At 45.0% G+C, this 15,833-nt stretch overlaps 2 protein-coding genes across 5 annotated transcripts in view; one reads left to right on the top strand and one right to left on the bottom strand.

Moving 5' to 3' along the window:
* urb2 (URB2 ribosome biogenesis homolog) overlaps positions 1–8,568 on the bottom strand; it is a 29,271-nt gene extending 20,703 nt beyond the window's left edge. The window contains exons 1-3 of one of the 2 annotated variants that reach the window (XM_070889905.1): positions 8,491–8,568; positions 5,515–5,643; positions 2,409–2,585 (exon numbers count right to left, since the gene is read on the bottom strand). In XM_070889905.1, the coding sequence (XP_070746006.1) occupies positions 2,409–2,585; positions 5,515–5,640 (303 nt within the window). In that variant the 5' untranslated portion in view covers positions 5,641–5,643; positions 8,491–8,568. Of the gene's footprint in view, positions 1–2,408; positions 2,586–5,514; positions 5,644–8,478 lie in introns of both variants that reach the window. The other variant, XM_070889906.1, reaches the window with a different exon arrangement.
* A 2-nt stretch (positions 8,569–8,570) lies between these two features.
* taf5l (TAF5-like RNA polymerase II, p300/CBP-associated factor (PCAF)-associated factor) overlaps positions 8,571–15,833 on the top strand; it is a 44,788-nt gene continuing 37,525 nt past the window's right edge. The window contains exons 1-3 of one of the 3 annotated variants that reach the window (XM_070889909.1): positions 8,575–8,782; positions 14,080–14,251; positions 15,472–15,616. In XM_070889909.1, coding sequence (XP_070746010.1) covers positions 15,475–15,616 — 142 coding nt within the window. In that variant the 5' untranslated portion in view covers positions 8,575–8,782; positions 14,080–14,251; positions 15,472–15,474. Of the gene's footprint in view, positions 8,783–14,079; positions 14,252–15,471; positions 15,617–15,833 lie in introns of all 3 variants that reach the window. The other 2 variants (XM_070889910.1, XM_070889908.1) reach the window with 2 other exon arrangements.

Below are 15,833 nucleotides of genomic sequence, written 5' to 3'. Positions count from 1 at the left end.
TCAGAATTGTATATGCTTCTATGAGATCCCCTCTCATTCTTCTAAATTCCAGTGAATATAAGCCTAGTCGATCCAGTCTTCCTTCATATGTCAGTCCTGCCATCCCGGGGATCAGTCTGGTGAACCTTCGCTGCACTCCCTCAATAGCAAGAACGTCCTTCCTCAGATTAGGAGACCAAAATTGCACACAATACTCAAGGTGTGGTCTCACCAAGGTCCTGTACAACTGCAGTAAGACTTCCCTGCTCCTATACTCAAATCCTCTCGCTATGAAGGCCAACACACCATTTGCCTTCTTTACTGCCTGCTGTACCTGCATGCCAACTTTCTGTGCTGATGTACCATGACACCCAGGTCTCGTTGCACCTCCCCTTTTACTAATCTGTCACCATTCAGATAATAACCTGCCTTCCTGCTTTTGCCACCAAAGTGGCTAACCTTACATTTATCCACATGATACTGCATCTGCCATGCCTTTGCCCACTCACCTAACCTGTCCAAGTCAACCTGCAGCCTCTTAGCATCCTCCTCACAGCTCACACTGCCACCCAGTGTCATCTGCAAACTTGGAGATATTACATTCAATTCCTTCGTCTAAATCATTAATATATATTGTAAATAGCTGGGATCCTAGCACTGAGCCCCACGGCACCCCACTAGTCACTGCCATTCTGAAAAGGACTAGTTTATTCCACTCTTTGCTTCCTGTCTGCCAACCAGTTCTCTATCCACGTCAATACATTACCCCCAATCCCATATGCCTTAATTTTGCACACTAATCTCTTGCGTGAGACCTTGTCAAAAGCCTTTTGAAAGTCCAAATACACCACATGCACTGGTTCTCCCTTGTCCACTCTACTAGTTACATCCTCAAAAAATTCTGGAAGATTTGTCAAGCTTGATTTCCCTTTCATAAATCCATGCTGACTTGGACCAATCCTGTCACTGCTTTTCAAATGCGCTGCTATTACATCTTTAATAATTGTTTCCAGCATTTTCCCCACTACTGATGTCAGGCTAATTCCCTGTTTTCTCTCTCCCTCCTTTTTTTTAAAAAAAAAGTGGGGTTACAAACCATAGGAACTGATCCAGAGTCCATGGAATGTTGGAAAATGACCACCAATGCATCCACTATTTCGAGGGCTACTTCCTTAAGTACTCTGGGATGCAGACTATCAGGCCCTGGGGATTTATCGGCCTTCAATCCCATCAATTTCCCTAACACTATTTTGTGACTAATAAGGATTTCCCTCAGTTCCCTCGCTAGACCCTCGGTCCCCTAGTATTTTCAGGAGGATATTTGTGTCTTCCTTAGTGAAGACAGAACCAAAGTACTTGTTCAATTGGTCTGCCATTTCCTTGTTCCCCATTATGAATTCACCTGATTCTGACTGCAAACGACCTACATTAGTCTTCACTAATCTTGTTCTCTTCACATATCTATAGAAGCTTTTGCTATCAGTTTTTATGTTCCCTGCAAGCTTCCTCTCATACTCTATTTTTCCCCCTCCTAATTAAACCCTCTGCTGAATTCTAAATTTCTTCCAGTCCTCAGGTTTGCTGCTTCTTTTGGCCAATGTATATGACTCTTCCTTGGACTTAAAACACTATCCCCGATTTCCCTTGTTAGCCACAGTTGAGCCACCTTCCCCGTTTTATTTTTACACCAGACCGGGATGTACAATTGTTGTAGTTCATCCATGTGATCTTTAAATGTCTGCCATTGCCTATCTACCATCAACCCTTTAAGTAGCATTCGCCATTTTATCCTAGCCAATTCACATCTCATACCATCAAAGTTATCCTTCTTTAAGTTCAGGACCCTAGACTCTGAATTAACTGTGTCACTCTCCATCCTAATGAAGAATTCTACCATATTATGGTCACTCTTCCCCAAGGGACCTCGCACGATAAGATTGCTAATTAATCCTCTCTCATTACACAAGACCCAGTCTAGGATAGCCAGCTCTCTAGTTGGTTCCTCGACATATTGGTCTAGAAAACCATCCCTTATACACTCCAGGAAATTCTCCTCCTCGAAGAAGAGCAGGGGCGTTCTTCCTGGTGTCCTGGCCAATTTTTATCCCTCAACCAACATCACTAAAACAAATGATCTGGTCATTACCATATTGATATTTGTGTGACCTTGCTGTGATGCGAATTGGCTGCCGTGTTTCCCTATATTACAACAGTGACTACAGAAGTACTTAATTGACTGTAAAGCGCTTTGGGGTCGTGACAGGTGCTATATAAATGCAAGTTTGTTCTTCTTTCCAAATCTTTCTACCAGTATAGTCACCAATTAGTCCACTCCTGTCAAAACAGAAATAACTGAGTTAAATTGAAATGGTTATGAATGGCAATTGGTCTGTCACTATAATGTATACAGGTACTTTAAGCCATTTCACCTGCGCAATCGTGAAGCGAATGGTGATGATCTTTCCCTTCTCGATCAGCTTCTGCAGCTTTTTGCTATGAAGAATATCATCCAGGTAAGTCCACAGTCCCTCCACAATCTCATCTCCAAACTGTAGCTTTTTGCTGTAATATCCAGTCAATGCGTGACTCACCCAATCAAGTAAAACCTTGGTATGAGAGAGAAAAAAGATGGATCACAATAAGACATTTCTACCACTGCACACAATGTGTCAGAGGATAGGCTAAAGCATGGCAGGGCTAAAGCGTGGCAGGCAATGTTTCCTGTGAGTGGCGCTTTGTTCTGCGCAGCCTGTTCTTTAGTGCACGGTCCATTTAAATTTCCGCACATGCGCGGTATTCATAATGGGGAAGCCGATGAGCGGTCTGCGGGGGACTTTTCCCATTGATTGGCAGCCGCACGTGTAGAGGAAATTTGACAGGGCACTTTTATCTCTCTTTTCTTACCTCCTTAACTCTAAAAGGACAAAATCTGGGCCTTTGGGCTACTTCCCAAGCCCCATCATTGCTAATACACAGCAGACAACAGGACCGAACAGTTCTGCCACAGTGAAGTGCTCCATCCAACAGGCCGCTGATAAAGTGTAGCTCAATCTGCCTAGATGTCCAGGCTGGGATCTGAACACAATGGGGAAGCTGGTGAGCGGTCAGCGGGGTAACGAACAAGGTGGATAAAGGAGAACCAGTGGATGTGGTGTATTTGGACTTCCAGAAGGCATTTGACAAGGTGCCACATAAAAGGTTACTGCACAAGATAAAAGTTCACGGGGTTGGGGGCAATATATTAGCATGGATAGAGGATTGGCTAACTAACAGAAAATAGAGAGTCGGGATAAATGAGTCATTCTCTGGTTGGCAACCAGTAACTAGTGGGGTGCCGCAGGGATCAGTGCTGGGACCCCAACTATTTACAATCTATATAAATGACTTGGAAGAAGGGACTGAGTGTAATGTAGCCAAGTTTGCTGACGATACAAAGATGGGAGGAAAAGCAACGTGTGAGGAGGACACAAAAAATCTGCAAAAAGACATAGACAGGCTAAGTGAGTGGGCAAAAATTTGGCAGATGGAGTATAATGTTGGAAAGTGTGAGGTCATGCACTTTGGCAGAAAAAAAATCAAAGAGCAAGTTATTATTTAAATAGAGAAAGATTGCAAAGTGTCGCAATACTTGTGCATGAAACATAAAAGGATAGTATGCAGGTACAGCAAGTGATCAGGAAGGCCAATGGTATCTTGGCCTTTATTGCAAAGGGGATGGGGTATAAAAGCAGGGAAGTCTTGCTCCAGCTGTACAGGGTATTGGTGAGGCCACACCTGGAATACTGCGTGCAGTTTTGGTTTCCATATTTACAAAAGGATATACTTGCTTTGGGGGCAGTTGAGAGAAGGTTCACTAGGTGATTCTGGAGATGAGAGGGTTGATTTATGAGGAAAGGTTGAGTAGGTTGGAATTGGAATTCAGAATGAGAGGTGATGTTATCAAAATGTATAAGATTATGAGGGGGCTTGACAAGGTGGATGCAGAGAGGATGCTTCCAATGGTGGGGGAGAATAGAACTAGAGGGCATGATCTTAGAATAAGGGGCTGCCCATTTAAAACAGAGATGAGGAGAAATTTCTTCTCTGAGGGTTTTAAATCTGTGGAATTCGCTGCCTCAGAGAGCTGTGGAAGCTGGGACATTGAATAAATTTAAGACAGAAATAGACAGTTTCTTAAATGATAAGGGGATAAGGGGAGCGGGCGGGGAAGTGGAGCTGAGTCCATGATCAGATCAGCCATGATCTTATTAAATGGCGGAGCAGGCTCGAGTGGCCGTATGGCCTACTCCTGTTCCTATTTTTTATGTTCTTATTATGACCAACTTGCTTAATGGAAAGAAGGGTAGGCTGGAATTAGCAGCCCACCCTCTGCAAAACTGACAACAATCTCCTGCAATGTGGTAACTAGTTCCTAGCCTAGTTTGAACTGAACTTTAGACCTGCAGAATCACAATAATTTGCATTTATACGGAGCCTTTAACATAGTAAAACATCTCAAGGTGCTTCAAACGAGCGCAATCAGACAAGAATTGACACAGAGCCACATGAGATATTAAGACAAGGGACCAAAAGCTTGCTCAAAAAGTAGGTTTTAAGAAGAGTCTTAAAAGGAAATGGGAGAGGTAGAGGGTGAAGGGGTAAGTGAATCCAAGGTGGATTCCCTGAAATAAGGAATTGACACCAGCCCTTATAACGACCACATAATTAATCAGACGAAACCTTGGATTCACTTTCGGTCTTTATTCAAGCATATGCAGGGGAAGCATCTCAGTCCTAGCCGCCTAAGACCGGACCTTCTATGATTGAAGGTTTTACACACAGTTATACAGTTTCCGAGGCGTGCTCACCTCGTGTTCACTATTCTACGGCCACCAGTTGGCCTACAACTGATCAGTGGGGTTACGTTGATTCGGTAACCCTGATCAGACTGGCTGCTGAGTGTTCTCACAGCACCTTTATCTCTCCATTGCAGGTGGAGCCGATCTCAGTCTATTGGAATGTGTTGTTTGGTAGTTTCAACCTTGCTCTAGCTTTTCCTAGCTAGGTCTGCAGTTTTTAGAGCTAAGCATACAAGCAGAGCTACTCTCTTTAACCTGATTTCATGCCATTCCATTATTTGGGTCTTAAGTGTGCTTTTTACCACCTAGCAATAGGATTAGGGAGAGAATTCTAGAGCTAAGATCCTAGGCAGCTGGAGGTCCAGTCGGCAATGGTGGGATGACAGAAATCAAGGATGGACAACAGCAATGCTCCCACTAAGCTGTGTGGTTGATCCCGCCCAGCTCGGGACCGGCTTTCCAAATGTGAAGTATCATGCATGCGAAACTTTGACTGAGCCACGCAGCCAAAATAAAATTAGAGGGAACATTGAACAAGAGGCTAGAATTGGAGGAGTGCAGAAATCTCAGGGGTTGTAGGGTTGGAGGAGATTATATAGATAGGGAGGGAGCGAGGCCACAGGGGGGTTTTGAAAGCAAGGCTGAGAATTTTAAAACCAAACTAAAACGGAGGCCTGAAGGTTTACCAAATACGTACCTGTTCCTTGTTGGGCAGAAAACACTGGTGTGAAATCCAGGCAAACCGAGCCAGTTTCAGTCTGTCTCCCCATGGGGTCTTCGCACTTTTTAGCTTTAGGTGAATCCCAGAGTAAATTGCAGCCATGATCTGAGAACAATGTTTGCGGTTTGGTATTAGAATTAATAGACAAAGCTAGTCCAGATATTTGCTGGTGATTTAATGTGTTTCACAGTGCTTAGATCCAGTGCTTCATACCCCCATAGTTAGGTACAGTCTCCAATACCCCTATATATAGTTAGATACAGTGTCCAATAGCTCTAAATATAGTTAGTGTCCCATACCCTATATATAGTTAGATAGTGTCCCATACCCCTATGTATAGTTAGTTTCCCATACCCCATAGATAGATAGTGTCCCATACCCCTATATATATAGATAGTGTCCCATACCCCTATATATATATAGTTAGTGTCCCATACCCCTATATATATATATAGTTAGTGTCCCATACCCCTATATATATATATATAGTTAGTGTCCCATACCCCTATATATATATATATAGTTAGTGTCCCATACCCCTATATATATATATATATATAGTTAGTGTCCCATACCCCTATATATATATATATATAGTTAGTGTCCCATATCCCTATATATATATATATATATATAGTTAGTGTCCCATACCCCCATATATATATATTTATATATAGTTAGTGTCCCATACCCCTATAAATATATATATATATATTTATATATAGTTAGTGTCCCATACCCCTATATACATTAGTGTCCCATACCCCTATATATATATATATATATAGTTAGTGTCCCATACCTATATATATATATAGTTAGTGTCCCATACCCCATATATATATATATATATATAGTTAGTGTCCCATACCCCTATATATATATATATATATAGTTAGTGTCCCATACACCTATATATATGTATATAGTTAGTGTCCCATACACCTATATATATATATATATATATAGTTAGTGTCCCATACCCATATATATAGTTAGTGTCCCATACCCCTATATATATAGTTAGTGTCCCATACCCCTATATATATATATATATATATATAGTTAGATAGTGTCCCATACCCCTATATATAGTTAGATAGTGTCCCATACCACTATATATAGTTAGATAGTGTCCCATACTCCTATATATAGTGTCCCATACCCCTATATATAGTTAGATAGAGTGTCCAATACCACTATATATAGTTAGATAGTGTCCCATATCCCTATATATAGTTAGATAGTGTCCCATACTCCTATATATAGTGTCCCATACCCCTATATTCCTATATATAGTGTCCCATACCCCTATATATAGTTAGTGTCCCATACCACTATATATAGTTAGATAGTGTCCCATACCCCTATATATAGTTAGTGTCCCATACCCCTATATATAGTTAGTGTCCCATACCCCTATATATAGTTAGATAGTGTCCCATATCCCTATATATAGTTAGATAGTGTCCCATACTCCTATATATAGTGTCCCATACCCCTATATTCCTATATATAGTGTCCCATACCCCTATATATAGTTAGTGTCCCATACCACTATATATAGTTAGATAGTGTCCCATACCCCTATATATAGTTAGATAGTGTCCCATACCCCTATATATAGTTAGATAGTGTCCCATACCACTATATATAGTTAGATAGTGTCCCATACTCCTATATATAGTGTCCCATACCCCTATATATAGTTAGATAGTATCCCATACCACTATATATAGTTAGATAGTGTCCCATATCCCTATATATAGTTAGATAGTGTCCCATACTCCTATATATAGTGTCCCATACCCCTATATATAGTTAGATAGAGTGTCCCATACCACTATATATAGTTAGATAGTGTCCCATATCCCTATATATAGTTAGATAGTGTCCCATACTCCTATATATAGTGTCCCATACCCCTATATATAGTGTCCCATACCCCTATATATAGTTAGTGTCCCATACCACTATATATAGTTAGATAGTGTCCCATACCCCTATATATAGTTAGATAGTGTCCCATACCCCTATATATAGTTAGATAGAATGTCCCATACTTCTATATATAGTTAGGGTCCCATACCCCTTAATATAGTTAGATAGTATCCCATACCCCTATATATAGTTAGATAGTGTCCCATACCCCTATATATAGTTAGATAGTGTCCCATACCCCTATATATAGTTAGGTAGTGTCCCATACCCCTATATATAGTTAGTGTCCCATACCCCTCTATATAGTTAGATAGTGTCCCATACCACTATATATAGTTAGATAGTGTCCCATACCACTATATATAGTTAGATAGTGTCCCATACTCCTATATATAGTGTCCCATACCCCTATATATAGTTAGATAGAGTGTCCCATACCACTATATATAGTTAGATAGTGTCCCATATCCCTATATATAGTTAGATAGTGTCCCATACTCCTATATATAGTGTCCCATACCCCTATATTCCTATAAATAGTGTCCCATACCCCTATATATAGTTAGATAGTGTCCCATACCACTATATATAGTTAGATAGTGTCCCATACCCCTATATATAGTTAGATAGAATGTCCCATACCCCTATATATAGTTAGTGTCCCATACCCCTTTATATAGTTAGATAGTATCCCATACCCCTATATATAGTTAGATAGTGTCCCATACCCCTATATGTAGTTAGTGTCCCATACCCCTATATATAGTTAGTGTCCCATACCCCTATATATAGTTAGTGTCCCATACCCCTATATATAATAAGATAGTGTCCCATACCCCTATATATAGTGTCCCATACCCCTCTATATAGTTAGATAGTGTCCCATACCCCTATATATAGTTAGATAGGTCCCATACCCCTATGTTTCGATAGATCCAGTGTCCTATACCCCTATATATAGTTCGATAGTGTCCCAGACCCCGATATATAGTTACATACAGTGTCCCATACCCCTATATGTAGTTAGATACAGGCTCTCCAACCCTCCGCTCTCCGGGCTCTGGCAGCTCTGCACATGGGGTCCCGCCAGCACGAGCGTCATGTGACCTATCACCCCTGAACTCTCACCCCTCTTGCCCCCAGCCAATCAACATGAAGCCGAGCGGCTCGAGCGGAGGCGCCAAAGGGACGGCGGCGTGAGGAGCGGCCTGTGCACGCAGCTGAAGGCAGCCGGCGGCCTGGCGCCGCTCTCCGGCCTGTGCCGGACCCCTTCACTGCTGGACTAGCGAGCGGCCATCATGCAGTAAGTTCGGGCGGGTGGGCGAAGCGATGTGCAGAGGCTTCGGGCCTGCTTGGTGCGCGGGCCCGGCGTTGCTTCAAATAAACCCCGCCCCCTCCCCCCCGATCATCATCCCCCCCCCAATCATCCTCCTCTCCCCAGCCCCCCCCATCATCCCCCTCTCCACCTCCCCCTCCCTCTCCCCCTTCCCCCCCCCCATCATTACCCTCTCCACCTCCCACCCCGACCATCACCCCCTCCCCCCCATCATCATCCTCTTCCCCCCCCATCATCACCCTCTTCCCCCTCCCCCCCATCATCATCCTCTCCCCCTCCCCCCCCCATCATCATCCTCTCCACCTCCCACCCCGACCATCACCCCCTCCCCCCCATCATCATCCTCTTCCCCCCCCCATCATCACCCTCTTCCCCCTCCCCCCCATCATCATCCTCTCCCCCTCCTCCCCCCCCATCATCATCCTCTCCCCCTCCCCCCCCCCATCATCAGCTTCTCCACCCCCCCCCAATCATCTCCCCCCCCCCACCCATCATCAGCCTCTCCCCCACCATCACCCTCTCCCCCTCCCCCCCATCATCACCCTCTCCCCCTCCCCCCCATCATCACCCTCTCCCCCTCCCCCCATCATCACACTCTTTCCCCCCCTCATCATCAGCCTCTCCCCCTCCCCCCCATCATCACCCTCTCCCCCTTCCCCCCTCCATCATCAGCCTCTCCCCTCCCCCTCCATCATCAGCCTCTCCCCCTCCCCCGCATCATCGCCCCCTCCCCCACATCATCGCCTCCCCCCCCATCGTCGCCCCTCCCCCCCCATCGTCGCCCCCTCCCCCCCATCGTCGCCCCCTCCCCCCCATCGTCGCCCCCTCCCCCCCATCGTCGCCCCCTCCCCCCCATCGTCGCCCCCTCCCCCCCATCGTCGCCCCCTCCCCCCCATCGTCGCCCCCTCCCCCCATCATCGCCCCCTCCCCCTCATCATCGCCCCCTCCCCCCCATCATCGCCCCCTCCCCCCATCATCGCCCCCTCCCCCCATCATCGCCCCCTCCCCCCCCATCATCGCCCCCTCCCCCCCCATCATCGCCCCCTCCCCCCCATCATCGCCCCCTCCCCCCCATCATCGCCCCCTCCCCCCCATCATCGCCCCCTCCCCCCCATCATCGCCCCCTCCCCCCCATCATCGCCCCCTCCCCCCCATCATCGCCCCCTCCCCCCCATCATCGCCCCCTCCCCCCCATCATCGCCCCCTCCCCCCCCATCATCGCCCCCTCCCCCCCATCATCGCCCCCTCCCCCCCCATCATCGCCCCCTCCCCCCCCATCATCGCCCCCTCCCCCCCCATCATCGCCCCCTCCCCCCCCATCATCGCCCCCTCCCGCCCAGCCTCGCCCCCTCCCCCAATCCCTCTTCCCCTCTTCCCCCCCCCCCCCCCGTCCTTTCCACATCTTAAACTGGGTGTTGTGTGGCGTGGTGTGTAATGAGAGAGGATTAATTAGCACTCATTGTGCGAGGCCCCTTGGGAAAGAGTGACTATAATGTGGTGGAATTCTGCATTAGGATGGAGAATGAAACAGTTAATTCAGAGACCATGGTCCAGAACTTAAAGAAGAGTAACTTTGAAGGTATGAGGCGTGAATTGGCTGGGATAGATTGGCGAATGATACTTAAGGGGTTGACAGTGGATGGGCAATGGCAGACATTTAGAGACTGCATGGATGACCTACAACAATTGTACATCCCAGTCTGGCGTAAAAATAAAAAAGGGAAGGTGGCTCAACCGTGGCTATCAAGGGAAATCGGGGATAGTATTAAAGCCAAGGAAGTGGCATGCAAATTGGCCAGAAATAGCAACGAACCCAGGGACTGGGAGAAATTTAGAACTCAGCAGAGGAGGACAAAGGGTTTGATTAGGACAGGGAAAATAGAGTACGAGAGGAAGCTTGCAGGGCTTATTAAAACGGACTGCAAAAGCTTCGATAGATATGTAAAGAGAAAAAGGTTAATAAAGACAACGTAGGTCCCCTGCAGTCAGAATCAGGGGAAGTCATAACAGGGAACAAAGAAATGGCGGACCAATTGAACAAGTACTTTGGTTCGGTATTCACTAAGGAGGACACAAACAACCTTCCGGATATAAAAGAGGTCAGAGGGTCTAGTATGAAGGAGGAATTGAGGGAAATCATTATTAGTCGGGAAATTGTGTTGGGGAAATTGATGAGATTGAAGGCCGATAAATCCCTAGGGCCTGATGGTTTGCATCCTAGAGTACTTAAGGAGGTGGCCTTGGAAATAGCGGATGCATTGACAGTCATTTTCCAACATTCCATAGACTGGATCAGTTCCTATGGAGTGGAGGGTAGCCAATGTAAACCCACTTTTTTAAAAAGAAGGGAGAGAAAACAAGGAATTGTAGACCGATCAGCCTGACATCAGTAGTGGGTAAAATGATGAAATCAATTATTAAGGATGTCATAGCAGCGCATTTGGAAAGAGGTGACATGATAGGTCCAAGTCAGCATGGATTTGTGAAAGGGAAGTCATGCTTGATAAATCTTCTGGAATTTTTTGAGGATGTTTCCAGTAGAGTGGACAAGGGAGAACCAGTTGATGTGGTGTATTTGGACTTTCAGAAGGTTTCGACAAGGTCCCACACAAGAGATTAATGTGCAAAGTTAAAGCACATGGGATTGGGGGTAGTATGCTGACGTGGATTGAGAACTGGTTGGCAGACAGGAAGCAAAGAGTAGGCAGGCAGTGAATAGTGGGGTACCGCAAGGTTCTGTGCTGGGGCCCCAGCTGTTTACATTGTACATTAATGATTTAGACGAGGGGATTAAATGTGGTATCTCCAAATTTGACACTAAGTTGGGTGGCAGTGTGAGCTGCGAGGAGGATGCTATGAGGCTGCAGAGTGACTTGGATAGATTAGGTGTGTGGGCAAATGCATGGCAGATGAAGTATAATGTGGATAAATGTGAGGTTATCCACTTTGGTGGTAAAAACAGAGAGACAGACTATTATCTGAATGGTGACAGATTAGGAAAAGGGGAGGTGCAACGAGACCTGGGTGTCATGGTACATCAGTCATTGAAGGTTGGCATGCAGGTACAGCAGGCGGTTAAGAAAGTAAATGGCATGTTGGCTTTCATAGTGAGGGGATTTGAGTACAGGGGCAGGGAGGTGTTACTACAGTTGTACAGGGCCTTGGTGAGGCCACACCTGGAGTATTGTGTACAGTTTTGGTCTCCTAATTTGAGGAAGGACATTCTTGCTATTGAGGGAGTGGAGCGAAGGTTCACTAGTCTGATTCCCGGGATGGCGGGACTGACATATCAAGAAAGACTGGATGGATCAACTGGGCTTGTATTCACTGGAGTTCAGAAGAATGAGAGGGGATGTCATAGAAACATTTAAAATTCTGACGGATTTAGACAGGTTAGATGCAGGAAAAATGTTCCCAATGTTGGGGAAGTCCAGAACCAGGGGTCACAGTCTAAGGATAAGGGGTAAGCCATTTAGGACCGAGATGAGGAGAAACTTCTTCACCCAGAGAGTGGTGAACCTGTGGAATTCTCTACCACAGAAAGTTGTTGAGGCCGATTCACGAAATATATTCAAAAAGGAGTTAGATGTAGTCCTTATTACTAGGGGGATCAAGGAGTATGACGAGAAAGCAGGAATGGGGTACTGAAGTTGCATGTTCAGCCATGAACTCATTGAATGGTGGTGCAGGCTCGAAGGGACGAATGGCCTACTCCTGCACCTATTTTCTATGTTTCTATGTCCTTCCCCCCGCTCCCCCATCCTTCTCCCCCCGCCCCCCCAATCCTTTCTCCCCCCCCCCCCCCCCCCCCCCAATCCTTCCCCCGCCCTTCCCCTCCCCTGGGAGGGCAGCCAGAGAATAGGAAGGTCTAAGAGTAGTAATGGATTGAGATAGGGATTGCGGTGCCAAGTTCAGGCCTTAAAATCCAATTATACTACACAAGTTTAGCATTGGTGCAAAGTTGAGCTGACACTAAATGTGTAGTGTAAATCCACACTCTGTAAAGGATCTTGCCATTTAAGCACATACCTTTCATGTTTTTCACCGGTCAAGTTAACTTTACATCAGAATGTAGGTTCTGTAGCTACTGTGAACTGATGTGCTTTAAGTAGGATATTAGTACTATGTGTTTTCAGCTATGCTGTGCTACCAGTATTGTGCTCACTTTATAAAAAAATAATTCTAATCTGATGCTGCCATGTCACAGTAAAGGAGCAGGTAGTCGAGAAACTGGATAGGATAAAGAGGATGTCCTTAAAGGTTGGCAGCACTCAAAGTAGAAAAGTCACCCTGTCCAGATGGGATGCATTCTAGGTTGTTGCGGGAATTAAGGGTGAAAATTGCGGAGGCTCTGGCCACAATCTTCCTTGGATATGGGAGTGGTACCAGAGGATTGCAGATGTTACACCCCTGTTCATAAAAGGGAGAGGATAAACCTGGCAACTACTGGCCAGTCAGCCTAATGTCTGTGGTGGGAAACTTTTAGAGATATTAAACCAGGAAAGAATGAATTAGCACATGGAGAACTATGGGTTAATAAATCAAAGCCAGCATGGGTTTGTTAAAGGCAAATCATGTTTGACTAACTTGATTGAGTTCTTTGATGAAGTAACGGAGAAGGTTGATGAGAATCGTGTGATTGATGTTGTGTACATGGACTTACAAAAGTCGTTTGATGACATATCACATAATAGACTTGCTAGCAAAATTGAAGTCCATGGGATGAAAGGGACAGTAGCTGCATGGATACAAAATTGGCTAAGAGACAGAAAACAGAGTGTAGTCGTGAACGGTTTTTTTTCAGACTGGAGGAATGTATACAGTGGTGTACCCCAGGGTTAGATGTTGGGATCATTGTTCTTTTTCATATATATTAATGACCGGGGGTCTAAATTGATCAACGGCAAGTTCTGCCCATTTACTGTCAAAGACAGCTAAGATCCTGATGGTACTTTGGGTGGAACTTTCGTCAAAAAATAGGGGGGAAAGCACCTGGCGGGAAAAAATGGGCGTTGCACGAGGGTCCTCGGCGGTCCTGGTCAAATTAAGTCCGAGGCTACAGTTGGCCTAGGGAGCGGGGAGAAAACACACTTTTTTTTTCAAAAAAGAGAACAAAAAACATCGAAAAACATTCAGAAGACCCTTTTCCACTGTATCGCTGCAGAAGAATTAGAAAAAAAAATGTTCACTTACCCTTTTTTGCAGGGTTTAATATCTACTGTCCATCGAAAGGCTGGTCCGACTGGGCGTCTTTTTTTTTCCAGATGTACGGATCACCGCTCCCACCAAACTTGGGCTGGAGCGGTTTTCCCAGCGTTGCACGCCGGCGGTCCGCTCCCCAGCAGTATTTTGAAACTGCCGGCGTGAGGCCCTGATGAAACTCCCAGCGAATGAAAGACCGCCCTAAACAAGGAAATACCGCCGAGAAATACAGCGGTAGGCTGATCAATTTCTAGCCCCTGGACTTGCATGTACAGGGTATAATTTAAGTTTGTAGATGACCTGAAACTTAGAAATGTAGTAAACAGTGAGAGGGATACTAATAGCCAGAGTGGGGAAATGGGCAGAGATGTGGTAGATTAAATTTAATGCAAAGAAGTGTTAAGTGATTCATTTTGGCAGGAAGAATGAGAGGCAATATGAACTAAGTGGTACAATTTTAAATGGGGTGCAAGAACAGAGAGACCTGAGGATCCTTGACTTCATAAATAGCGGCATAGAGTACAAAAACAAGGGAAAAAATACTGAACTTTTTATAAAGCACTGTTTAGACCCCAGCTGGAGTATTGTCCAATTCTGGGCACTTTGCTTTAGGAAGGATATCAAGGCCTTGGAGAGGGTGCAGAAGAGATTTACGAGAATGGTACCAGGGGTGAGCAACAGTTCTGTGGAGAAGCTGGGGTTGTTCTCCTTGGATCAGAGAAGGTTAAGAGGAGATTTGATGGAGGTGTTCAAAACCATGAAGGATTTTGATAGAATAAATAAGGACCTTCAGTGGCAGAAGGGTCGGTAACCAGAGGACACAGATTTAAGGTGATTGGTAAAAGGACCAGAGGCAACAGGAAGGAAATCATTTACACAGCGAATTGTTGCGATCTGGAATGCACTGCCTGAAAGGGTGATGGAAGCAGATTCAATAATAATTTTCAAAAGGGAATTAGATAAATATGAAGGGGGAGAATTTGCAGAGCTATGGGGAAAGGGCAGGGGAGTGGGACTAATTGGATTGCTGTTTCACAGATCGGGCATGATGGGTCGAATAACCTTCTATGTTGCATTATTCTATGAACATGCATACTGCTGGAAATATTTTGGGTGCTGTTTAAATGTGGCACATAAAAGTTATTTTGTTCTTTTCCTTTTGGAGGGGGAAAGAATTAGTGTCTATCAAAGGTGAGGGATGATGCTGGAGAATGCAGTACTTTCCACTTTAGAAACTTGGTGTAGCACTAGCCGTGTCATATAATTAGCACAAATGTTGTGCTTTATTGGTTTTTTTGATGTAGAAATTCTACCCATTTGATAGCACACAGTTACATCCCAACAGTGTTATGGAGGATGTGCTGAGTTATTGATATCGCAATAGCCTAGAGGGGATAACTTTCATTTAAATGATACTGTGCTTCATTTTGATTTGGTTTTGTTTTAACATTTAGACCATGAAGCGAGTACGCACAGAACAGATCCAGGCTGCAGTGGCTCACTACCTCCGAAGAAGACAATATGTAGACTCCGATGGAGCCCTGAAGCAAGGACCCAAGTTTTCTCAGACTGCAGAAGAAATGGCAACCAACTTAACAGGTACATCAAAGACAAAATCAAGCAACAATGTGAATTATTGAGCCTATTTTGGGCTCTAAGTGTCAACAGCAAGACAAAGAGTAAAGCTCCTTGTTGATATGTTGACAGGGTGAGATGAAGTAAAGAGAGTGGGAAGAGGCTCATGTTTCTGTGCTGTAAATTCTATGTAATGTAATACTTTTCCTTGGCAACAAACCTTCCCCGCTCCCCCCCCACC

This window comes from Pristiophorus japonicus, chromosome 9 (assembly GCF_044704955.1).
Source record: "Pristiophorus japonicus isolate sPriJap1 chromosome 9, sPriJap1.hap1, whole genome shotgun sequence".
Classification (NCBI taxonomy): domain Eukaryota; kingdom Metazoa; phylum Chordata; class Chondrichthyes; family Pristiophoridae; genus Pristiophorus; species Pristiophorus japonicus.
The sequence above is the reverse complement of the archived record's forward strand: the minus strand, read 5'-3'. Positions and strand labels throughout refer to the sequence as shown.